Source organism: Carassius auratus, chromosome 9, assembly GCF_003368295.1.
Source record: "Carassius auratus strain Wakin chromosome 9, ASM336829v1, whole genome shotgun sequence".
Taxonomy (NCBI): Eukaryota; Metazoa; Chordata; class Actinopteri; order Cypriniformes; family Cyprinidae; genus Carassius; species Carassius auratus.
In genome coordinates, this window is record NC_039251.1 from 22,007,092 (window position 1) to 22,034,714 (window position 27,623).

Genomic DNA, 27,623 nt, shown 5'->3' on the forward strand with positions numbered 1-27,623 from the left:
ATATGTACTTTATAAGCACTAATAAACAGCCAATATGTTAATAATAGACATGTTAATAAGCAACTAGTTATTAGTGTGAATTGGACCCTATAATAAAGTGTTACCTGACTTTCTATATTGAAAGAATCATTTTCAAGAGCAGGTTCAAACACTTATGAAATGAATAACAGCATTTGTTCTCCCATTTTAAATCATCCCCTGATGGTTCATTTTAATTGGCAGTTGGTCACAGCGATTTCCAAGATATCTGTCTTTCAGTCTGCTCAATTATGCTGCAGTCTCAAACATGCCAAGACGTCTTCCTGTCGCAGTAGTTTTCATTAATATAATTGACAAATTACATTTCCTATCGTTTTATTATGTATTTTTTAATAATTATTGCAAAGTTACCAGTTACAATGTCTCTTAACGTATTGAGAGACACATTTTTACACATTTGTACATGTGTGAACCCACTCGTCTTGCCCCTTACATCTGCCTCTCCTACTGTATGCAATTTAGAATTGATTCAGAAACTGCGTTGCTTAGTTACGAGGCATTATTGCTCTTCTAAAATTGGGGGGTGGGAAGGGAACTCTCTCTCTCTCTCTCTGGCATGTTTCATGCAGCCACATGCTCTGTAGAAGCTTGTACGGTTCTTTCTTTCTTTCTGTTTAGTGCTGAAGTCAGTGTTGTCCTTAAATAGGCATACAATGAATGCATCCAGAGAACTCTAACCCAGGATTCCCAATTCTCAAGCGCGGCTGTGTTTTGAAGCTTTTTTTTTTTCAGACTTCATTAAAATAAAATGAGTTAAAAATTGCTGTTTGATCTTTCTTCAGTTAGCATCTATAATGCAATTTTCTTCATAAAGAAGTCATGAATCTTCAGTTCTGTCATATCATCATGTAAATTATCATTATAGTGGCTTTATGAATTTCTATACTTTCTCATTAGGAAATACCCAATGCCTGTAAACTGTACCAGCTGAGACTTTTGATTTGCATGTGTCTGTGTCCGTATAACATAAAAAAATTTTTTATGGCAACTCTCGAACACATTAACCTGATAAAAGATGGATGATAGGGCATGTAACACATACCGAGTCGTCTCTCTCAGCGCCTCAGCCTGCCTTTACCTGCTCCTGACTGCTGCCTCAGCTCCTTCCCGAGAAAGAACGCACTCACGAGCGAAAGAGAGAGAGAGGACTAATGAGGGAGAGAGAGGGGGTGTGTGAGAGGAAAAAGATGCTGAATCCTGGTTGGCTAGAGAGAGTAGAGGCTGACTCAGTGGATCTGGAAGAGCAGCATGTGACAGATGCAATTCTCATCCCAGTCCTCACCATCAGACCAGGGGCTTGTTCGCCATTGGCCCCGTTCACTGGACCGGCAACGCACGGCACGCTATAACACCATGCTTTCCATTGCCAGACCCAGCGGAGCTCTCTCACTAGTGCGTATCACTTGCGCAACGTGCAAGAGACTCAGCCCAGACACACTTCAGCCCAGCGCAGAGAGCCGAGACTGAGGAAGAGGAAAGAGCAGCTCCGCATTACTCTCTTTGCCTTTGCACAGAAGAGGAGAGAGCAGGATAACGCATTGCTTGAGGCTGCTATAAGAAGCAGAGGCACGTCAGAAAAAGCCCACAAAGTGACTGTAACAGACTGAGTAATGAGAAATGACCGATGTTTGAGGATCCAAGAGGATGAAGGAACACGCTCACTCCGTTCCTGACTGAGGGAAAGTGAGCTTGTGCCTTTCATCTGAAACAGAGAAACAAAAGAAAAGGCTTGTTGGGTGGACTTGTTTTTCTCTCTCCTGGCTGGACTCTGTGCATGGAAGCTTCGGTTCCCCATGGCGTGTTACTACATTGTCATCAGCTCCACACACCTCAGCAATGGACACTTTCGAAACATCAAGGGAGTTTTCCGAGGTCCCCTCTGCAAGAACGGCAACAAAAACTTGGTAACTACCCTGTCACCCTTACCAATGTGTGTTTTGATTATGTGCTTAGAAAGTGTTTGCATCTGTAATGTTGCCTCTGGAAACTTTTCAGTACTGTGGTAACACTTTACTACAGATAAGTATAAATAATGAATACTGTGATTACTATAGTAAAACAAATCTGTATATACACACTGCACAAAGTGTTAACATGCAACTGTCTACCTGATTAGAATGAGATTTAAATAAAAAATAATTTAGGTTGATTCAGTGATGTTAAATAATATTTTTGAATTTAATAAGACCAGCTATTTTTTTCAGTTCAGATAGATACAATTGCAATTGTAAAGATAGTAAGGATTCCCCAGTAATCGCAGTGTAAGAGGAACACTAATGTGAAGCTGGCCAAGCAGTAATCCTTCTGGAAAAGTGTTGCAAAATGACTGCATATTCAGTACTTCCTGTTTATGAGGAAAGTTGCATATGGAGAAAGTGAGTTCGGCTCTTGTCCGTGACCATAACTACATTCCTAACAGATGGACAGGGATCAATTTAATCTCTAATCACAGTCATGGCCTGGGATTTAATCTAACCGTACTGTTCTGGTCTTGCCGTCTAAATAATCCTCCTGTTTTTGCCCCCATTAAACTGCCTCTATTTACTCACAAACTCTTCTCTAAACACGGCATGTCTAGGGCAGTGCAAAGAGGAATTTAAAAACAAAATCAGTGTTAGTAAAATATTATTTTTCATAATTACTCTTAAGAGCAGTTTGAAGATTGTTTTTCAATTTGTTGGCAAGTTAAGCAGGATTATAAATACAAAGTAATGAGATGAATGATGCAGCCGTACAGTGTAATTTAATTAAAGCACTCGGCTCCTGAAAGAAAGCATCTTTCAAAGCTTTTTAATGTGGAAGTGAAATTTCATACTCTCTTTCACTGCTCTCTTCTCAAGCCTGCCCGTGTCATCTCTGTCAGTTGGGGGAACAGAGATTTCTTGACAGCAGCCTCCTCTTTTCAAAAGAATCAAAAATGATTGGAGATGAAATATTGAAGCTCTTGGCTTGGGATCAAGCGCCAATGCTGCTCATCTGCCTCCCGCCTCCAGCTGAAAGGCTTATACCGAGGGAACGTTTGGGTGGCGTAACTGTGAATGCAGCAACAGATTGTTTCTCGAACACGGACTAAAAGTAGAATGAGGTTTCGGTGACCGTTGTCGGCTCGATCTCAATGCAAGTATCAGATCCGACACATCTCCCACTCTGTTGCAGGGAGAATCTGGTGTTAGTTAATGTAAAATTACGGCAGAGCATTGTGTGCATCACTGCCGACGATCTGTAACAGTAAATTTTGTTCATTACTCCCGCCGCTGTATAGAGCAGCTGTAAATCTCATATACTCTTGCACACACACACACACACACACACACACACATACGCATTCAGATGTATGGGTATGAAAGGCAGACTAAGAAAGCTGTGCTTATCCCAGCGCTGGTGCAGTGCCATCTGGCTCCTTTTCCTGGTGCAGTGATATTTTAGTCCAGAAGAAAAGCTTTGTGCTGTAGAACATTTGCTCTGTGTGGCTCAGACGCAGAGGAAAGGAGAGGAAGAAGGATAATAACGATATAACTGAGAGTGTGAGTGCTCCCTTAGTCACTCTTATGATATCATGGACTTTTCTACTGTGAAAATACAGAACCACTCAGTAAAGTCCATCTTTGTAATTAGAGGAAATTGCTCTCCCGGCTTTCTCTGTACATCAGATGGCTTTCTCTGTACATCAGATGGCTTGGTTCAAGTGAAAGAGTCAAGCTATTGATAATGTTGAGAGAAAAATGAAAACAAGTCAAGTTGTGTGTATCTCGCGTATTGAATGGCCTATAACAGTGACTTTGATGCTGAGCATGTGTTACTTGTGACATTTTTGGAGAAGAAATTGGAACAATTCTTGAAACAGAATGTTTAACACCGTTTGGAAAACAATTACAAAATTAAATAACACTCACTTTGGTCATATTATTATTATTATTAATAACAACATTATATATTCGGTTGCTTTATGTCATTTGTCATATTAGAGTAGCAAATAAATAACATACAGTATTGTATACGGTATGTAATTTCTTAAATCTTTGTATTAAGTCTTCATTAAAAAGTAATATATAAAAATTTATTAATTTATTATGTTTATTTTAAGTGTTATAAAGACGCCTACAATATGAAGCCTTTACCATTGAATTGCTTTGCTAGATTTGTTGCTTTGTTGTTGTAGTTTTTTTTTTTTTTTTGCTTTGCTTTGCCTTGCTCTGTTTTTAGTTTAGTTTACTCTTCATTGTTGTTGTTTTTTTGTTTAGTTTTTTTGTTCTGTTTAGTCCAGGTGTGATAAGGCAATAAAAACATCATCCTTTGTATTAAACTGAATAAGTACCTGATTGGAGTGGTGCCATATCAGTGGACTTTTATAAAGTCAGACACAGAGTGAACACCAGCGCCTGAGTGGAATTTTGCCCCTTGCATTAGTTTGAATGAATATGCGTATCAACGGGGTTATTTCAACGCTGGTATCGATTTCCTCACAGTCGCTGCTAAGTCAGCCCATCTCCCCGCTGAGCTGTGTGCTGTGAGCATCCATTTCCACTCAGTGATGCCTCTTTCAGACACCATTGTGCTCTGGGAAAGGATCCTTATGCTGAATAACTATACAGAATGTATGGCCACAGTGCCTCTATTGGCAGATGCGTGGCAGCATGAACAGGTGTTATAATCAGCTCTTGTGCTGATTGCACAGGGGTTCTGGGCGATTGTGTAGATTGGATGTTGCTAACGTGATATGCATAGAATTAAATTGCCATTGTCGCTCTGATATTCCTATTTGTGTTGTATATCATGCTCTTTCTTCTTGCCACCATTCAAAGCACAGAAGTCTATGAAGCCCTAATCACCATTGCCTGTGTGCAAGAGACGAGGCAGCAGCAGACTAGCTTAATCGCAGAAAGCGAGAGAGAAAGAGACTGAAACAGTGGGAGGAGAGGGATTGAAAAAGGGCAAAATGTTATTATGTTCTTCTTACCCTTTGTCTTTCCCTGCTGGGAAAGCTGGCCCGACAATTTGCATTTGGGAACACAATGCGTATGTGTGTGCAGACGCGCGCCGAGTTGCTTCCTAATTGAGAATTACAGCAGAAATCCAGCTCTAGCAGTGACCAGGCCGCCATGCACAAGCTCTGCTGCAGGGTAATTAATATAGTGGCTCAGACGATTAGCCTCTACAACCTTCCGCCGCATTTTACCACATGGCTCCATCCAGGTGTGAGGGAGAAACAAGCATTTAGATATCACACCGTGCAGCATGCATTATTTACAGACGGGGAGAACCCAAGGCTTGTCATCACTGCCGAATGCAGACAGATGTAGTTAACTTTACACACGCCCGAGACAAATGTGTGGCACGCTCGCACTCGGCTGATTAAAATTCACTCCATTCATGGCCTTCTGTTACTCATAAACGCCAGGTTCATTTAAATACCCTGAACGTGGCGTTTTGCCTGCTAGTGCTGCATCAATTTCATTTCACAGTGCTGTTAACTTTATAACAATGGAATCATTCTCTCTGAACCCCGCAGACACGGTGTTTGTTTCTTTTGTGAGTGCGTCTGTGTGTGTGTGTTTTGGAGGTATTCACTGTGACAAATCAAATCTCTTGCCCTGGTTGTGTTGTTCTCCTCCTCTCTTCACAAAAGAGGCACGCCGCAGATTCCAGGGGCCCTTATAAAAGTGCTAATCCCATGTTTTCTACTGACGGTGAACCCATTTTCACACTGATTCACAGAAAATACCCCATTGAATAAACTGTGTACTTAGAAGGCACAAAGGCACAGCTGGGTTTCACTGTAGGCTTGCTGCTGAGGTATAATAGCACAATTACACAGTAGCATGGCAGCTTTACCCTTTCTCCTTCCTGTATTCGTCTCACCTGATGTTCAGAGATGAAACGTTCACGGCGATCCTATGCTGTCAACCCATTGTTGTTGTCTTACCCTCATAAATATTTAAGTCGCCGGCCACAAGGATCTATAATTTACCTGCTGTTTCAATGCAGAATAAGCGGCTAACACGGTGAGACCAATCTCTTGCTCCGAAGCGCTCGCCTCTATATAATCGCTTGAACTTTGCCAGGCATTTTTGTACGCGTCAGGAGGGTTTTGCACTCGTAAGCAGTGGAGTAAAAATACCCTGCCAGCCCTGAGCTCTAGCCTTGTACAACTGAAGGGCAGCATATAGAGAGGCTTCCTTGCAGCATTCCTGTCTCCTAAGGGACGGATACTGCTATACCATTGCCTGTGACATATCCACTCTGACCCTGAAAGCATATGACTCCTAAAGGAATAGTTCACCCAGAAGTGTTCATTATTTACTGTACTCACCTGTATGTTGATCCAAACTATACAGTATGTTGTTATTTTTCAGTGGATCACAAAAGAACAATTTTTTAAAGAATATTTATGTAGTTGTTTTCCATATAAAAACATTTTTTGGTGAGCACTATCTTAGGGTAAGGTTATAGGGTAAAATAATGCATTGCGGTTTCCGCAAAAATATTTATTAGTATCACTGTCATCATATTAGAATGATTTCTGAAGGACCGTGTGACACTTGAAGACTGTTATTCTGAAAATTTGACTTTTCAGGAATAAATGACATTTTAAAATATAATAAAATAGACAATAGTTATTTTAAGTGGTAATAATATTTCACAAAATTGCTGTTTTTACTGTTTTTTGATCAAATAAATGATGTCTTAGTGAGCATAATAATAATAATAATAATAACAGCATCCAGGTTTGGAAAGACATAAGGGTGAGTAAATGATGACCATTTCATGTTTATGTGAACTGTCCCGTTAACGCTCTATTTGCTTGTGTGTTTATGCTATGTAATATAAATGAAATATGCAGCACAGTGAATGCAGTAGGTATGGGAAGGTATAGGTGCAGCGCTGGAAAGAGAGCCCTGTGGTTGTGCCAGTAATTGAACGAGTCCCCATCTTTGCTTATAGCCACTCACCGCAATATGAGTGCTGAGAGCCTTTTAATGTTCCCCATTCCTTTGAGTGATATTATAATGCAGAGCATCCCAGCTGCCTCGTCTCACTTGATTTGATACTTGATAGAAGTGAAGCGCTTCTTTTCCTCCTTTTTCAAAGAAAAAATTTAATAAAATCTGCAGCGGACCAAGCAAGCTTGTAAACACTGAGCAACACAGCAGTAGACCCTCAGTTCATTGAGCTTCACTGCTGCCCACCTCCCGCTTTACCGGAGCCGATCGCAGGGAGACGACCACCGATGGGCCATGTTTGCGATTGAGAACAGATGGAGATCCAGGGAAAGAGGCGGAGAGAGGGGCTGTGAGGAGTCCTCAAGGTGACCACAGTATTTCTGATGAGCTCTGAGTTAAGTGTGTAGGTGTTCACTGAGCCTCCTACCTCTCTCCATCTCTCCCTTTGTCTGTCTAGTATTCAGGTACTTCAGCAAACAATGATATTATTAGAGTGCTGAATACTAGACCTTTTGTCTTTGACTCAAGTCAATTAACTTCTGCTCTGCTCTCATGCTGCTCTTTCATTCTCTCTTTTCTCGCTTCCTCTCACTCTACCTTGTAACACTTTTTTTCTCTTTATTTCTAAATCCAACCTGATCTCGTTACTATTCATTAGTATTCGTACTTAGAGTGTGGTTCTAGCGCACACACAGTACATTTGGAGAGACACTAAAATGTATGATATTCATGTACTAACAGCTACCGATAATTCATGGAAATTGTAAGTTAATTTAATTGGATTTTATTGTCGACCTGTACATATAAATGACTAAATGAAATACTAAAAGTTTTACACAATTTTCTTGGAAAATTCTGGGTGATTTCTTAAGAGAAGTCGGAACGATTGTGCCTGTACTTGATGTGTGACATGATGTTATTATGTTAATGTTGTACTGTAACGTTATACTGTTCCAGATTTACTTCATACTTCGAGCCTTGAGTTTAGACTGAGCTTTGATGATAATTACATTTAGCAATATTATTTTTAAATTACATTTATTTCCTTTAGAATTAATTTTATAAATAAATTGATAAATGAAAGGGTGTACAGTTTAAATGAATCAGTGTCTATCCAAGTATATAATACCATTTAGAAAAGTGAAATCGGTAAGATTGTTAAAGGTTACATTTATTTATTTAAAAATAGTAAAAAATATATATATATATATATATATATTATAATAATAACATTTTTGTGGATAGTATGACACTTTTGCGATTGTTTTAATGAATAGAAAGTTTAAAACTACATAATTCTTTTGAAAATGAAAACTTTTATAACAGTGTAAATGTTTTAACTGGAAAATTGCCATTACAAAATTGCCATTACAGGTAGTGTATGTGTAAGCAGGGAACACCCTGCTAGATAAATCATACTCAAGCTCATGAAAAAAAGACAATTAGAGAGAGAGTGTACAAGGGGTGTGATGGTCCGGAGGAGGTATATCTGAATTTGAAGACACCACAATAATAAATAAGCACGTAGTGTCTGCAGCAGATAATGCCACAGATGAACCAAACAATCTCAAAACTCAATGATTCAGCGACATGCTCAAACTGTGGTAAAATCCAGCAACTAGATGTTATCCAGTACAGACCATCTGTAGACCAACCGAGAGTGACAGAAAATCTGATCGGGTCCAGTCTGTGCTGCTGAATCATAAATGTCCCAGCGATACCAGAGTGATGGTAGTTATAATTTACTGTAAAATGTAGCAGGGACACATTTATAGCACATCCATTGCCAGCAAGTAGCATGGTGTGCTGTTGTTGTAAATTTGAGTGAATGAAACATCACCTTAAACTTAAGTACATTTTTATTTATTTTATTTTATTTTTCTCAATAATGGCGTGGTTTCTGATAAAGTTTAGATTGCATCATTGTAAGCAAAAGGGTGCTATATAGAAGTATCCTTGTATAAAACCAACAAATTATTTTAAAATTATACAGAAACTTGAATACAAAACGCAGGTATTTCTAAGAGTGCCATCCCTGTCTCACAACGCTATGTTTTCTTCCTCTACTCCAGAGAGAAAGAGCGGCTTAAAGTCTCTATTTGTGGTTGTTAATTATTCAAGTGTCGTCACCTTTGTCTCTGGGCAAAATGGAGTCAGGATGGGGCGGCAGTGGCTATGCTGTCTCCTGCCAACCGCCTCTTAATCTGCAATCATTTAGATCCGGAAAGTGGAGTCAGGGTCAGCCACTGCCACTTGAGCTTCATATCAGACTGATTTATGTTTAATTGTACAAAATAACTCTAGGAAATAGATTCATCAGAACTACCTAATCACCATAAACATTCACTACAAAATGCTGATTATGTTTTGCTGGCTACAATTTCGAATCATTTTCCTGTTTGATATAGCTGCTGAATATTGAACTGTAATGTGTGTGTGTGTGTGTGTGTGTGTGTGTTTGAACCTGGTTGTGTACTTGTGTCTGTGCCTTGTTTTGTCATTTCTCTTGTGTGTATTTGTGCACGTCAATGCGTTTGTGTTCCAAACACATTTAAAATCTCTGGCCATGGTTTGCTGGGAGACTGCGCTCTGCATGTGAGCAGTTTCTAATGATCAGAATGTCAGCTAATTGACGGTGATCTACTGTGTGCTTAAAGATGATGAGACATCAGAGAGAAAAAAAAAACCCTGCGCCTTGGCCTGTGCAGTTTTGGCAGCGTTATTTTGAATAAGCCTCAGATAGTGTTGGTAAACTGTAACTGTTCAAAAAGGGATTGAAATCACTGACGAAATTACTAGATGATAATTCATTTTTAAATGGCTCTACATCTCTTTTTTGTATATAAAATGGCTAGGATTTAAATTTGAAAAAAAAAAATGTAGGTTGCTAATCATATAAGCTAATTTTATTCCTTTGATCTTGTACATGATTATGGATCATTAAGATGGGAGGGAAATCATATACATTGAAATGCACTGTATACAATGCGTTTAAGAGGCTCTAAAATGAAGATTTCTTTTTTTTGCTTGAATGAAAGACAGGTCGTGAGAAATTATTATTTTTGTAGAGCCAGATTTCTTACAATAAAGTCTGGGCCATTTAGCAATTTTAGCCAATTACTCTGGCCAAGAACCACCCACTTAGACAGGAAGCAGCTGTCTGACAGACACGTAAAATGTCCACAACTACAATTTGCTTTTTAAGGATGATAAATCTGAAATAAATTATACCACAGTAATCATAAGACTGTGTTCAGTTTATACAGTTATACATTATATCACATTCAATAATCCACACTGCTGATGATCATCATCATCATCATCATTATTATAATTATTTATTGGAAAATTTATTTGTGCTTTTGTTGAAAAATGTTTTTCCAATGTAACAGTAAATTTAATAATGTAAAATAAAACTTTTTTTATTTTAATATATTTTCAAATGTAGTTTATTCTTGTGATGGCAAAGCTGAATTTTCAGCAGCCATTCCTTCATAAATAATTATAATATGCTAAAGAAAAAAAGAAAATGTACAGAAAGTTTAAAAGAACAGCATTTAATTTAAATAGCAATGTTTTATAAAAATATATATCTTTACTGACACTTTTGATCAATTTAATGCAAGCTTTTTGATTACAATTAGTATTAAAGGGTATAAAAATATCTTACAGAACCCACATTTTTTGAACGATGGTGTACCTAAAGTTACAATATTTAGTAATGTTTGAAACCTACTTATGGTTAGATCATTTTAGATCTCTTCCCGATAACCACGTCTTCTCATTCTACAGAAGCTATGATCTGGACTTCAAAGAAGAGGAAACCACCAGCCTTTCATGCGGTAGCCATGGCGATTATTGACATTTAAATCCCTGTTTCAAAGCCTTAATAAACACCTAAGCAGATAACAAAGCGATTCTTGTTGAGGTTCGGTTCAGATCAGAAAACAGGTTGACTTGTGAATGTACAGTAGGATACAAACTTCATCGTTGCCTGTCAGGCGTTTAAAGCCTATGGTGTTTCACTTCATATACTGCACGTGCACACGATCACAGCAATTTCACGGCATTCTGCCCCTGCGCTCTAGTGCGAGTCCGCTTGTCTTGTGGTGTGCATGCTGGTGAGATGAAAGTTTAACAAACAAATGTACACACAGTGCCAAATAAGAGAACGCTGTGACAAGGTTTCAACCATAAACTCCAAAGCATTTGAAATCTGGTTGAACAGAATAGCTGTCATTGTGTACAGGCTTTTTTTTATCATGCTGAGAGACGTCTGAAAGATCAAGTTTTAATATGTGCATATTTCACACCGCAGAGGCACACATTACATCAGGCACAGCTGAAAGATCTCTCTGATTTGGGACACTGAAGTAATCTCTTTTAGCCTCTGAGGCTAACTGAAGGACCGGGGTGTGGTGTGGGGAATATGTCTGTTTGCATGCTATCCCATAATCCCTCTCTCTCTCTCCCTCTGATGACGTTCTAGGACAGTCCCCAAAGCAACCTCTGAATGACCCCTGTAATCTCTCCTTGCTAATGACATCACCAATCTTACTCTAAACTTTCTACTCAAGCATTTTTATTGTAGAAAACGCTGTCAACACCAGCCCAATAATCAATATTGCGCTGACTCTCTATTCCGATACCCGAGCGGGGCTTTAAATCTGAAGATAGATCTATCTGAGAGTCAGGAAATAAGATTGAGGAGCTGTATTTGTGAGTGAGATGCTCACCGTGCCAGAAGAGACTGATGACAACAACAAAACCTCGCATTTTCCAGCTCTGACCATTAATTCAGCATCTTCTGTCGACATATGTTATTCACCTAATGCACATAGCGCAAACAGATGCTTTAAAAGTGTCTGTTTGACGTATTAGCGCGAGAAGCTTCTTTATTTTACGTAGCAACCTTAATTAGTTCTTTCTTTAGCTTTACACAAAGGGTTCTGAAGATCACATAGAGCTTCAAATATATCTAAACCTGCAGGTGATTTGTAAGGCTAGTACCTCCGTACCTTCATTAGAATTCTCCCATAGAAAAATCATTGATTTTTTTTTGGTCCGACAGCCTAGCAGATCCTCAGAATTTATCTTCCTCTGGCCTCTTATTTAATCTCTGCTTGAAACAACAGCAGCGGTAATGGCAGTGGAAGGATCCCGGGGAATGTGCATGGTCAGCGTGAAGAGAGATAGAGTTGGTACTGGCTGTGTAAATTAAAGCAGCAGAGCTCAAAGAGACAGCTTTATGGAGCAGGTTCTGTGTGTGTGTGCGTACCTGTGTTTGTGTGTTTCGATTTCTGCGTGCAGGGTTGGGTGTGTGGCGCTGCGTTTGAGAGCGTAAATGTCATTTCATACACTTATCCTCTTTATTAGAATGTTTCCAACTGTGTGAAAACATTATCTCCCTTATAATTTCCCATTTCCTTTTCTATTCTGGATGAATGGTGAATTTGACCCCGTTTCAATACATACAGCCTCTTTCACCTTAATACATATTCAGAACTGATTTAAAATGCATTTTTAGGTCCTGAAACTCTCAATATCCAGCTCATGAATTGACTGCTTCACCGCAGCGCTGGGTTTGCAAGAGCAGACCACCTTGAGTTTGCTTTAATAAGATAGTTCATCATTTACTCTGCCTCATATTATTTGCTTTATTATATGGAATAAAAAAGAAGATATTTCAAAGAATTTCTCTGCTGTTTTTTGCCCATTTAACAAAAGTCAAAGGGGTCCAATATCCAAGCTCCAAAAAGGACATAAAGGTAGCATGAAATCGATCCATTCTACTTGAAGTCCCCTGAAGTATAATTGGTACATTGCCAGGAAAACTTGGTATTGGTGTATTTACTTCATATACTGCCAGATTTTTTTTCTTTTTTCTTTTTAATTATACCTTTAGGCGTACTATAACTGTAAAGGGACAACTATGTACCTCATCTACCTCTTAAACTGTGCATATTAGTACATAAGAGTTAAAACATGAAACTTCAAGGCACTACTTTGAGCCTTTAAGGAATAACATAGTTGGGGTATTGGTAAATAAAGCTTCACTTTAAGGGTGACATTTTTTGAGGGTGTATGATAAACAGATTGAATTAAGGTCTTTATTTAATTTCAAAACATTGATCAGCGCTTGAATACACAGACTACATTAAACATGGGATTGATCAATGTTTTTATTTGATTTGAGGGGATTACATTTCTGTTCATGACACAAATTGAGGATGCTGCTTTAGAAGGCTTTTAATATATCAGTCGAGTCATATGGATTAAATTCACTCTACCTTTATGTCCTTTTTCTGAGCTGCAATCTTTAGAGACCCACTGAGTTGTTCATAATATATTCTTTTATAGTTTCACGGAAGAAAGTTAGTCAATGTGAGAATGAGCATATGATGACAGAATTTACATATTTGGGTGTACTTTCCCTTTAATAATATTCAAAACTGATTTAAAATGCACTCTTGATTCCAGCAACTCTCAATATCCTGCTCATAAATTTAGTGCTTCACCGCAGTGCTGGGTTTGAAAGTGCAGACCACCTCGAGATGTGTTGGGATACATTCACTACATTGTTTGAGTTTCCTTGCTGCAGTGTTTATCAGTGTAGTGGCTCTGCTCAAAAGACTAAAATTACAGAGGGGAGGGAGCGGGCTAGGACCCAGGGGAAGGGTCGGGTTCAGCTCAGTGCCTGGGCAGGTGCCAGGAGTTGGCTCATATTCTCGCAGTCTCAGCAGAGAGTCTAGAAGGTAGATGCATTTCTGCGACCCCAAAGACTTACCTCACAGTTCTCCTACGATTCCAAACCCACTTCATTAAAACGATCCTGATGGGATGCAGGAGGACATACGTTCACAGCAGTATGATGGCTGTCATTGTCTACATAATGAGTAGCTTTGCAGGGCATCCTTGTGTATTTTATAAAGTCTTTGCTGGAGGCTGTATCTTTGTTCAACTACCCACACAGCTAGCCTCCCTTTCCACCCACTCCCCTCCTCTCATCTGCCAGAGTAGTGCCCACATATCAGGCCACTTTCTTGTTTAATGAAATTCATTAGCCAGAGCGTCTTAAAAGCTGGAAGACTAATTAAGCTTCTTTTTGAAATGCATGACAGAGGGAACATGTATTGGGATTCTACTTCGCTGCCAGAAGCATGATTCCCTGCTCTGCACTAGTCAACAATGGACCCCGGAGAGACTAAAGGGTGGTTTTTGCAAACAAAAGGAAACAAAACATTGTTTTATCTATATTATTAAGCAAACAATTATTGACTTGGAAGCTTTGAAGGGATTTTCACCTCTTCATTGCGGTCCAGAGGCATTGTGTCGGCCATTGTGCTTTCACAATGCTTTTGTAAATATTGCCGCATTCGCCTGAACACTCTGCTCCCATGGTCTTGCTTTAAATGGCACAATGACTACAGCTGTCACCGCAAAGCGGGGTGATGTTCGCCCTCACATTGCTCACTATCCAGCCTCGATTGTTACCTCAAAATAACCTGGGCACAAGTTGCTGTAGTTTTTAATGGAGACGTGCAATCTTGCGGTGTGTACAAGCTCTTCGATTGCCCAAATTTATCTCAGGTTCAGGGGCACTTAAGGGCCCTATTTGTGAGGTTCAGATAGCATCTCCTCGCCACCGTGGAGGTGTATCTGCAGTGTACATTTATAAGCCTGATATCTCTGTGTTTAATAATTAATGTGTGGTCAGTGTTTCTCTAGCACTTACAGCCGTCCCCTGTTAAAGCTGATTTGATTTGCCATTCTGAATTGCCCCAATCACAGCCTCAGAGAGCCGATCACGCACTGACTCTGACATATGCGATGTGGAGCTAATGTTAGAACTGTTCTGGCGCCTGTCCAGGTAGCAGTTGGTTATTGTATCGGGCTGAGTTCGCTCGTCGCTAATGCAATCCATCTTTGAAGAGCAGTAGTAATAAACAGAGGCATTGAGGCTACGAACTGACTTAAAACCCACACACATAAAAATAGAGCTGGGGTAATAAAGGGGGCTGTTGAACAGGTTGTGATATTATGAGACTCTGTGCTCCTGAATTGAAAAATAACAATTGAAATTTAAAATTGGATAAGAAAAAAAAAAAAAAAATATTCACCATAATCCTGATATCCATAACATATGTGATGCATCTGATGAATTGTGTGTATGCATATATGAATAAATATATATAAATACAGAGAGAGAGAGAGAGAGAGAGAGAGTATTAAGTAATGTTGATTACCCCAAATGTATTTTGACGTGTCCCTAATTTTTTTTTAATAAAGCAAAAATCTGGGTTTTATGAGGCACTTACAGTAAAAGTGAAAGAGCACAATCTAAATACTACATATTACTCACTGTTTCAGTAGTGTAGCCACACTTAAAATTACTTACCTTTTATTTGTGAAGTTATGTTCCATTTTACAAACTTTCCTTGTTGCCATGACAATATAACTTCTAAAACAACAGTTTTATGACTCAAATAGTATACAAGATTTAACAGATGAATTAATGTTAGTTCTTTTTTAAATTATAAGCTTCGGTTTTTAAATCCTTTACTTCCATCTTAAGAGCCTCACTCTAACCTCAATTATTGTCTTATCAATTAAAATAAAATATACGTTCTTTTCTTAAATGTTGCCACAGATGCCATGTAGCTGAGCTGAGCTCAACTTGCTTTGAACCAGACATATTCCTTTAAGGCTATAATTGTTTACATACTGTATGTGCCCCCGTTTTACCATGTTCCATCTGCATTTATGTATGTGATTACATATAGGCAATGTGTCATGTCCAGATTTAGTAAGAAATTAAATGGCAAACTGTCATTCAGCAGATGCTTTTATCCTTAGTGACAGCGACGGTCCTCCTGGAGCAACATGGAGTTACATACACACAAATGCAAACATTTATTTTTCTTGCTGGGGATTTAATATAAGCCTGTCTCTTTTTAGATTTTCCACTAAGCAGTATGTTTACTGAGCTATTTTTCTCATGGGTACTATTGTTACCATAATGTTAGTGATTTCAGGTTTTACTGGTCCCAACAGCACAGAAGAAATCTGAACCCCATCTAAATTATCATTAAAGTGTATGTTCATTAATGAAGCAAGAAGAGGAGTTTTAATTAATATACATCTTAATGATCAATTAGTGTATCCTGTGAATTATATTTATGCCTTGTAGGGAGGGAAAATTAGCTGCACTATAGGGTTAAGTTGTTAAATATGTGATCAAACGACACATAATTAACTTATCTGTCCTTTACCTGTATCAAATCATCTGTTTGCCATCATATTGCTTCTCTGTCAATCTTTCTCCTGCTTTTTCATGATACGATCACACCATGTGCACATCAGCAGTTCAGTGACAATTCTCTCACGCTGCTGATCCCAGACAGATATCCACCAGAGCAGTGGCCTTAATGTCTTTCTCCTCTCTATGTCATAGGCTAATCAAAGCCCTCATTTCCATTGGATCGGTCCTATTGGATTTGTTTTCACATCCAGGGGTGTACCACATAAACCTGGCTCAGCCTCCGCCTCGTGTGCAGCTAATTAATGCAGAACGTGTTTGTACCTGACAGCGTGATCTATTATTGATCAAAGTGCTTATTACTGTTGATTTTGGGTCTTGTGACATTTGCAACTGCAGTTATTTTTCTCTGCAGAAATTGGTGGCATTTGTGCTCTCATTTAAGAGGGAAAGACACTTGGCTGATGACTGATTAAGAGGGCCACTCAATAGCAAGAACAGTGAATCCTAAGTGGAGAACAGTGCAAAATCATTATACCAATAGATTTTATAGTGTAGTTTTCTTTCAAATGAAAATTAAAACTTAATCTCAAGTTGTTCTAAATCTTTTTCTTCCTTATGACATATATTCAGTGTTACAGTCAATAAACAACAGGTTAGAAATTGACATCGTGTGGCATCAGTTGATTTAAAATTATGGGCACAAACTGCTTTATATAAGAAATTTAAGTCATTTTCGACTGAAATCTGGACAACTATCTGAGCTCTTCTTTTACTTCATGAGATACATAACCAGTAATCATTCTTTTGAGTCAGATCTTTTCAGTTAATTGATAAAACCAGTCTGAATGGTTAATTCACTGACTCAGTGATAACTCACCGACTGAATGTTCCGGTCACAGCTGTGGAATAACCACTAGAGTGAAAGATTATCACAAAATAATAGCTTTAATGTCAGCCTTCAAATAGCACTCAAATCATCTGCAGAAGCTTAATGCTACTTTTATGGTGTTGTTCTATCTTTTTGTAAAGATACAGCCCATTAAATGTTACTGTTAAGAGCAACCAGTACATTATTCACAATTTCTCCACAAAAGAGAACCATATGGGTTTGGAACAACATGAGGGTGAGTAAATGAAGACAGAATTGTAATTTTTTATTACCAATTAAATATTTGTATACAAGAGTGCTATATCACACTTTTTTTGAGGTTATTTTCAGGCAGACATCCACAGGGAGACAGAAATGCCCCCTCTTGGCGGGCTTCTTGTTTGCTGCCAACCCCTCAATCAGACATGTAGTGAAATAAAATTGCAGAGTGCAATATCTGCAGCTGTTGTTCAGCTAGTGTCAGCTGAAGGTCTGATATGGAAGAGAAATGGGTTTCCCAAGATCCAGCATGGAGTCTGCAACCTATCAGTTCACTCCTTTCATTTCACATCCACTGTCCTGTATCTAAATAGTGTGTATTATATACTTCTTCATACGTGAGGGGGGAAAGCAATCCTTCTCCCGTTGATAGATTCTCCTGGGTACAATACAGGCCCCTCTACTGCTATCTGGTACTACAGAGCAAAAAAATACACAATTTACTGATTAAACTGGACTCGTAGGAGCTAGAAGCCTGTGCAGGCACCTTGGGAATTTAAGATCCACTGAATAAGTGTGAATAATTTGCAGACAGCCAGAAGAAGTGACAGGGTTCTGTTCAAAAGACAAATGGCTGTGTAAGAGGAAGGAGGCTACAATGAGTATTGATTTCTTTTGTGATGGGAATTAATTTTGTCACAACTAGCACCAGATTGGCATATTGTCTCCCTGCTGGCTGCCTTTCCATTAAAAATCACCTTGTTTGACCTTTGGTCCATTGCTCATCCTCACTAGTGGTTGGCTTTCTGTCAGGTCTAACGTATCTGATGGAGGTCAAGACTGACTTTCTTGCTATATCAAGGCACATCTATTCATTTACTTATTCATTTCTCATTACTTTATAAATGAGGAACGTTGTTCATGTTGAAATGTGACCCTCTGTCAGCTCAGCGGAGGGATGACAGATTTCTATAGGCTCAACCACACTGGGTGGTACGGTGCAGCTCCAGAAGGCAGGAGACACCCTCAGCGTGTGGCCCAGTCGTGGTGCTTTATCATCTCATTTCAGCTGCGTCTCAGCATGCCTCACTGTGTGGTGGTGAGCATATGAGCAGCTCAACGTTAAAAAAAATAATTGCACTAAAATAATCTACAAACAGTATATTTGATCAGCCTAAAGTGATCTGACAAATTTTGTGGACTGAATGTATAATCTGACAGAATTTAATGACAAAATGCAGGTTTCTTTCATGCATTACGTACAAAGAAAGATTGAAAATATGTGCATATTAAGCAATTGTTCAATCTATGTTTCATTCAGAATTTAAGTGAAGTTGTTTTGTGAACTACAAAATGCAATTTGCCCTTAAGAAATGTTTGTTGTGCATTAAATTTCATGATTCAACATGTCACAAAATGTCCTTGAAATGTTCATTCTGTGAATGAGGTATGTACCGTATTTTGTCTAAAAATGTTTGTGATATATATATATATATATATATATATATATATATATATATATATATATATATATATATATATATATATATATATATATATAATTATTATTATTATTATTTTACATTATTTTACACAATACTATTGCTTTTGCCATTCTTGATTTTACAGTGAAATGTTAAATAATGAATTATAATTTACTATCATACATTTATTATAGTTTAAAATATATAAATTATTCATTATTATTATCAAAGTATTACACATTTTTCATTATTATTGTCATATTGATAAATATTTACATTTTCAGACATTTTAAATTTTGTTTTATTCTTATTTTGTTAATTTAGGTGGAGTAATACTAATAATTTAGTAGTGGTGGTGGTGTTTTATAGTCATATTGGTAATCTTTTTTTTTTTTTTAATTGTACAGCCTTATAAACAAGCGCCACAATTTTATACTAAATTGCTTTTTAAATAATAAAAAAAACATGCAGTTCTACTTGTATGATCCAGAATCAGTCAAAACATTTTTTACTTCCATAGGTTTTTTTGTTGTTGTATTTTTTAGAATGAGCTGATTTTTATTACATTTAAATGCACTCCATGATGCAATCTGAACAGTGCTACTGCAGTACAGAGTAAACTTCCAATTAGTAGAGTGCCATTCCCTTCGCTCTTTTTTTTCCCTTCAGATTCTCACTCTCTCTTCAAATGTCGCACATTCTTGTCGAGCAAGCTGTGGAGAGTTCACAGCACAGTGAATTAGAGTGCCTCTATCTCACAGAAAGGGCTTTGGGGAACATCCCACGCCATCGTCACACACTAGCAGTCCTGGACAGATTAGATACGGTAACCCTACCAAAACTCCCTTTTATCCAATTTTCTCTGTTGTTTTGCTGCTATCTGGGCCAACAACAATCACTCTCTCCTCTCCCTTTCAATCAGCTATCTCTTTATCTGCAGCTCAGATTCTGTTACACCCATACATTGCTGGATCTTTGTAGTGCATCTCCATATAGAGGCAGAGCGACTATGACCATATTAAATATGCCAGAGCTGAAGTATTCACTCTGATCCTCTCTGCCACATCACAAGACAGAAATACACTCCCTCTCTCTGCTATGGCAACCTCGCATTCAGAGTTCTTTTGATTGCTATCCTTTATAGAATGACGGCGCTTGTAATGCGGTCCCTGCTGACTTGCAACGGAGCAGAGTAGGTTAGTTACAAAGGCATTAGTATATTTTTAGTTCTCAGTCCTCCAGCATTTAATCTTTTCTCACTCTTGTGAATGTGCTTCATGCTGTTTGAGGCTTATAATGGAGTGTTTTCCTTTTTTTTTTCGCATAGGAATATCTGTTGCATGAACGTGTGGGTTGCTTTGCAGGGCCGTTTGCATATGTGTGTGTGCATCTCTGTTTTTCGGGTGTGGCTAGTCATGCTTCCACATCTCGTCCTCCAGAGGGTCTGTTACAGAGACCCTTAATTGGGGCGGGGGGTGTAGATGGGAGAGAATATGGTTCCAGATGAGCAGAGTTGGAGTGCAGAGGGATTGAGAGAGAGGAATGCAGACTCTCAGGGATGGAGACAAGAAGTCATTATCAGTCAGCGTGGAAACAAGCTAAGAGGAACAACCAAATCACGCTAACCCACCCGCACAATCTAAGGATAATCTTATAAGAATATTACACAAGTAAACAGAAAAATAAGTAAACAATTATTTTGGAAATGTATTAGAAAAGATCCAAAGTAAAGGTGCGCACACAGTATTCTTTTTTATGTTGTCCGTGTTAGATTTTCTAGATAGCAAGGCCCTGTTTGCCTCTAACTACATAGACTGCAGGCAAAAACCATCTGTCTTTATTGAAGATTGTATTGTATTGTCAGCAGCAAAAGACAAGGAATATGTACACACACATATGCTGACATTATTTAGAATAGTCACTGCTGAAGGCGATCACTTTATGTGTAAACCTTTTATAAGAAGAAAAAAAAAATCCAGCGTGTATCTTGAAACAGCCTATTTAAATATAAATATTCCGGTTCTAAATTCTGACAAATTGGATAAGTCACACTCCTTGTAATGTAGCAGATATACACAGCTGTGATCACACTTTTTCTATATTTATTAACAAGTCTATCCCTCTTTTAGTTAAAGTTACTTGGAAGTAATAAATAGCCTACAGTAAACAAATTTAGACAAAATTTGTATTCTTAAGAATGTCTAATCTGTTATTCTTATAATCATAAGTAAACGCAATTATCTATTGAACATTGGTGTCTTTTATCATATTCTTGTGCCATCCTTCATGTTGTGCCTAACAGCAACTTTTAACCTTGGCTCTGTAAAATCTCTGTAATGTAAGGTCTCTTGGGTCTTATTGTTTTAATTTACATTCATTTTAGATCATCATTACAGCAGTGACACAGAAGCACAATCAAATCCCAGTGCTCCACCATCTACTTAAGTCATCTGACACCATTATATCATGAAACCCAGTGACGAGAGGTTTGCTCACCTTCATTGTATGGCAGATACGAGAGATTACAGATTACATACAAATGACTTTAAACTGTAATGATCCCCTGGGAGGGGTTACAGACATCCTACTTGTGACTTGACAAAAGGATGTTAGGCCTGATATATTAGACTTCAGGTTTGTAGTAGAGTATTTGCTGGTTTACAAGTGAAATTGAAATGTAAACAAACATTTTATGACAAAACCTGTGGTAAAATAGCTTCTTGGATGTTTTGCAATACTTACAAAGTGAAATGTCCAGTGAGTGGTGCTAAAGTGTGCATAATTTTAGTTTGACACAGATAAACATGAATCAGGCAACATTTTATTGGCTTGTCATGTTGTATGTATGGCAGTTCGAAAACAACATGTCCAGTGAGTGGCACTAAAAGGTTAAAGCTGTCATGTCTGAAAATAATGTACCACGTACACAACACTGATGAAAGCAAATCTGAGACAAAAATACATTTGCCATTTTAGCTTGCTTCTCCAATTTTTTGATCTCTTTAATCGTAACTCGTGTTTAATCAAAATCGAGCGCTCTGCATTGCATGTCCAATGCTGTACCAGGTGTGCTTCCAAGCACAACAGCGGAATATCCAAATATATAGGGGCTGGTTATGTGACGCAAACGTCAAAATGTATTGGTTTCCTAATCAAGTACTGTTGTAAAAGTGTTTTGAGGTAAAATGTAAGTAGAGGCACATTTTTTTCCAATGTGACTACTGTAGATTGCATAAAAACAGTAGTATGTCTTTATGTTAATAGATGTGCATCAGTCATGGAATACATTTGTTTGCAATCTGGTTTTATCATTTCATACGTGTAGCGAGCCATTGACAAGTGATAGATAAGGAACTGGGTACTGGAGAGAACATATTTTCGCCATTGCCTGCATGCTCTCCTGACAATGACTGCAACCACTTAACAATACATTAAAAACATATCCAGGTTCACTCATTGTAAAACATAAAATGAACTGAAATGAATTCTCTGCTCGACAAATGGAGATGGTTCCTTTGTATTAGACTTATCGTCATAGAAAATAAATGGTGGGGGGGGGGGGCATCTCAACCTTCCTATAAAAGATGCATGTTTTCAACATAAAAATAATATGCAGATTTATGGATTGTGACATGATGTAGATTGACTGTGGCCCCCTGATGGCTTTTTAATTAGTACGTCCTGCAGATTGACAGTTTGCATTTTAGATGTCTTGATCTCACCACTGCTTTATTACGCAATGTGGCCTTAGCAAAATGTTAAGTATTGGTGAGGGGGGCTATGATATAATATTGTTCCAGGCCCAGACCTGAAACATAATTAGATAAGCTATAAACACACACACACACACAGAGAGAAAGAGAGACACACACACAGACACACACACAAATTTGACAGAGAGAAGGAGAGGATGGTCATAAAAAAAACCTATTACAAGCCAGATTCAAATGGCTTGGAGCGCCTTGTAAAAACCCAATCATGATATGGCCTCAGCTCACACAAGAGCAGCAGCGCTCATGATGTAAGCATCAGAGAGGATAAGAAAAAAAATCCATAAAGCAAAATGAGATCAGATTAAGAGAGAATGCTGCTGTTCTAGCCCCTATAGCGCAGGACTCAGGGGAGTAGATGGGGAATTCCTGTGCGCTTAGATCTCAAAACCACTTCTATAACTCACTGTATACTATAACAACAACTCCCCCACAAAACGAAATCTTTGTTCAGAAATGCTATCAAAACTGTTGACAGCAACAACACCAACAAAGCCGTCTATCGCTGTGTGTACCTCAATGAATAGTCTGTAAAACTGCAATTACACTGACCTTTCAGATCTGGCCCATGGTTCTGTTTTTCTCTGTGTTTGCAGTACTGCCATTGGTTCATTCTTCAACTCGAGATCGCATACTCTATTTCAAAGTTTCAGCAAAAAAACAAAAACAAAAAAGTTATTTGATCAGTTTGGCTTCTTGTAAGGAAAATGGAACTATAAACTAGATTCATTCTCTAGCTCTTGCATCTTTTCCATGCAGTGCCCTATTAATATTTAAGCATTAACCGAGAAAGAATTTGTATGTAGTTGGTGGTTTGAAAGCAAGCGCTCCCTGACTGAAACGGAAAGCCCAGTTTACAACCATCACTCTGAATTTATTCTCATGTTTTTGAGATGGCCAGTGAGAAATTCACGTTGAATATCATTTGATTCTAAATCTGAACATGCTGTTTCACAGTTGCTGTCAGATCAGTCAAGACCCTCGTTTAAGCAACAGATGAATAATTAGTTGCTTACATACTGTACCTTTTCACTCCATCAGACTGTGTACATCATGTGAATAAATTCATTGTCATGGTGCCCAGCGTGAAGCGGAACGAACGACTCTCCAGTTTCCGATGCCAGTTTTTCCACATGCACTGATAGAGAAGCACATTTTCATTGGTGGCTTTCTTGTCACTTGCAGTGAACTTGCAAAAATAGTTGGTCCCACCCCCAACCTAATGTCATTGGTTGAGCTGTGTTGGATTGAGCAGTGCAAATTGTGTCATCACTTGCTCGCCTACATGTTGTTCCAAACCTGTTTGACTGACATTGTTCTGAAAATAGAAGATATGGCTCCATTTTTTTGGGACCTCACCGACTCTCATTTTATGAACAGAAAAATTAAAAAGGAAAAAAAAAAAATGTCTAAATACCTTCTTTTGTGTTCTGCAAAAGAGAGAAAGTCATTTAGGTTTGGAATAATTTGAGGGGGAGTAATTGATGACAGAATTTAAGTTTTTGGGTGAATTATTGCCTTTTGACAAAAGAAAAATTGTACACTTCAGTATTAAGAAAGAAAGAAAAGTACAATGAGAGTTCATCAGGTAAAGACTTGAAATGCGTGAAATTACACAAGCCACGTCTTTTATTTCAACATCAGGTACAATTTCTTCCTCACTGCAGGTGAATTTAGTTTAACATTAACAGCAGGAAACATCTGCTACAGTGATAAATCACAAGAATCAATGGCTTTTATCTTTTGTGAAGTACAAAAATGTTCCTGTACAGATATGACAAGAAGCAATGTCGACTGCTGTAAAATGAACTTGGCATAAGACTGCATGACAGCGAGTCTATAAAAGTGTGTCTGGTTTGATAGAACCATGATACAAAATAAAAAATAAAAACTTTTAGAACAGCTATCATGTGTCAGTACAACTGCCATTGTGCTTTACTTTTGTGACTATATTGCTATGCATACGCTGTTCTCTTGAAACTCTGGTGGTGTTTCCTATAAATCCACTTACAATTCTTACAGCTTCTCACAGCCATATGAAATTGAGTTTCATTCTCCTAAACCCTCTAAAACAGTTCATCACCTGCACTCCCATCTTAACCCATTTCTGAGGTCAGTAAAGGTCATATTAAAAGGAGATTTTGAGAGCTTTCACCTTTTATTTCCCATTGGAACAGCAGAGATGCCTGTATCAGTTCCTGTGATTGTGGCAGTCAAAACAGAGTTGACATTTCAAAATGAACCGAGGACCGAAACCGATGCAGTCAAAAGGGGCCAACACTTTTATGTGCAAAGCCATAGCCTTTTAGACATTTCACAGTCAGTTGTGTGCCTTTAACTCTGTTTGGGCTTAAAGGCTGCTATTGCACTGTCACATAACCTCAGCATATGTATCCGTCTTATGACTTAAAGGGGTAGTTCACCCAATAAGTCTATTAACATTTACTCACTCTCATGTTCTTCCAAGCCACTCTGAGTTTCTTTATTCTGCAAAATGAAAAATAATATTTAGAAGAACATTTTTAAGATCCACGATTTATTAATTGAAATACAAAAATGTGATATGGCTAAGTGTGACTGTTGAATTGTAAAGGCTTTAATAAGATACATATACGTATATGTTTTTCAGAGTGAAGTAGAGTTTTGGGTTTTTGAGTGAATATGCAAAATTATCCATTGTTTTTTTTTATGTCTAAAAGTTTGAAAATTGTAAAATTAAGGACTGTAAATGTTAATGTATATTTTTTTTTATTTTCACATTCAATACTTTACAGTAAGCCATTTAACATAGTAATATTGGCAATAGTAAATATTACAATATAAATATTTCTTATTATGTTTAATATTTTTATTGAATAATAATTCTAAGAATAACACAGCATTATTATTTTGTAGTCATGTTGATATATAATCACAATATTCGCTAAATTGTGCAGCCCTGCAAACAAGCACAGCACACCAGGAGCTTTTTTATTTAGTTATTTATTATAACTATTATTATTTTGAAATCACATTTAAGATAATATTTGACAGTTTTCTGAAGGTCAGTGAGGTCCAACAACCCCATTGAACCCACTGATTTTTATTAATAATTGTAAGTATTTTTTTAAGTATTTTTTATTTTTCACAATAGAAAGTAAGTCAGAGAATACATTTGCTTTTTTTTATACATTAATTAAAACAATTTGCTTCTGTTTGGTGTAGATTGTGAAGTATCAAACACAATTGCATGGACATCAGTGGCGCTCAGATCAAAGTATCCATCATACTAAAGTCCAAAAATCGTTACTCTTATATATCAGAGTAATGCCTTTTTACATGTGCTGCGATTGTGGTTGCTCAGATGGACGGATGTTGTCAGTAGAGCAGCATGTGATATCAGTGATGTACAGATGTACCCCATGTCCTTAGAGACCTCCAGCCCAGATGCTTCATCTTCTTTCCCTGACCGCCTGTGCGCAGCTGCCTGATCGTGGACTCTCCCAGTGAACATTGCCCCCACTGCTGCTAATAACCCACGACAGGATCCCAAACAACAGACTGTGCGCAGCTAGCGCCTGGGCCGCAATGTTTATAGCTCCTGACACCTGACTCCCGTTGTCCTTGGGACTTATCAGTCGTCGTTTATTCACGTTGTTGTTCGTGTATCAATGAGAAATCTGGATCCCCCATCCCCCAAAATTCTCAGATTCCTCTGTGATTAAAAGTCTGCAACCTTAATCTAATTCCCCCTAGCAGTGCTATTTCATTAACTTGATAAGAGAGAGCTGAACGAGGGGAGCCGGGGCGCTTTGTGTATGTGAACTAGGCTGTGAGCACTCATAATCATCATTCAGTCCTGGAGTGAACATCTTCGAACATCTGGAGTGATTCTGTTGTTGCTAAGGACCAGGGTGTCATGGAGAATGTTGTTCATGCACATTAGTTCTGCTTGTGATGTTGCTTATATGATAGAATTTTAACTAATTTCCAGTGATGGCTTCCCAATAATAAATAATTTTTCAGCATGCCTCAGGATGAATAAATTATCCAGTGGACCTTTAATTTTTTTTCACCAGAGCATATTTTGAAGAATTCCTATTGCAGAGATTTTCTTCCTCTTTGTTTACTATTTTGCACTCAGTTTTCTTGTTTTCCAGTAAAATATCTTTAAAGCAACATTTAATTGTGAAGCCAAATTATGTTAATTATGCAGAAAATTATATTGTAATTGATATCCTAATAATATAAGTTTTTAGGGAATACAGTAGAGAACAGAAGTTGTTTAAAGTTTCAATCTTACAACATTTAGTGATGTGTAGAAAAAAAGTAATTCACAATATATTCTCTGAACACACACACACACACACACACACACACACACACACACACACACACACATATATATATATATATATATATATATATATATATATATATATATTCTCTAAAATATCATGCAGTTTCACTTCACAGTTAAACTTCTTCTTTTAAAGATGATTAGATAGTCTCGTAACACTTTACTTAAAGCCTTATGTATATTGCATTATAAAGGGATATTAAAGGATATGATGCATTATAATTATTCATGTGCACTGTAATACATTATATCTTGTCGTAAATAATTATAAGTGAATTTACAATGCATTGTTTAACAATAAATTGGTGTGTTATAATGTATTAAATGTGGTTACAATTATTCATGAGATTGTACAATGCATTATAAGCTGCATTACAGGGCATAATTAATGCATTAAAACTATTTAACTATTTAAAACATACTTTTATTATGCATTATACATAAAGGCTTTAAGTAAAATGTTCATGTAAACTATACTGTAAAATCCGCATTTTATATCTTAGTTTGCAATTATGTTATTTTAATTGCTTGCATACATACAAGTTAACTGAGGTAGATTTTAGGATTTCAGGTTTGTAGAAGTTTCGTTACAACACAAACTGTTCAGACGAGAGAGTTAGTGAACTTTTTCAGATGAATTAATTTTTTAAAGACTGGAAAAGGGAGGATTCACAGTGAAAATATCTCTGACATCTTACTGC

At 37.7% G+C, this 27,623-nt stretch overlaps 1 protein-coding gene across 1 annotated transcript in view; it reads left to right on the forward strand.

The window, feature by feature from the left end:
- Positions 1-1,069: 1,069 nt before the first annotated feature.
- The window catches only part of znf804a (zinc finger protein 804A), a 49,407-nt gene continuing 22,853 nt past the window's right edge, over positions 1,070-27,623 (forward strand). The window contains exon 1 of the mRNA XM_026272034.1: positions 1,070-1,943. Coding sequence (XP_026127819.1) covers positions 1,833-1,943 — 111 coding nt within the window. The 5' untranslated portion in view covers positions 1,070-1,832. The remainder of the gene's footprint in view (positions 1,944-27,623) is intronic.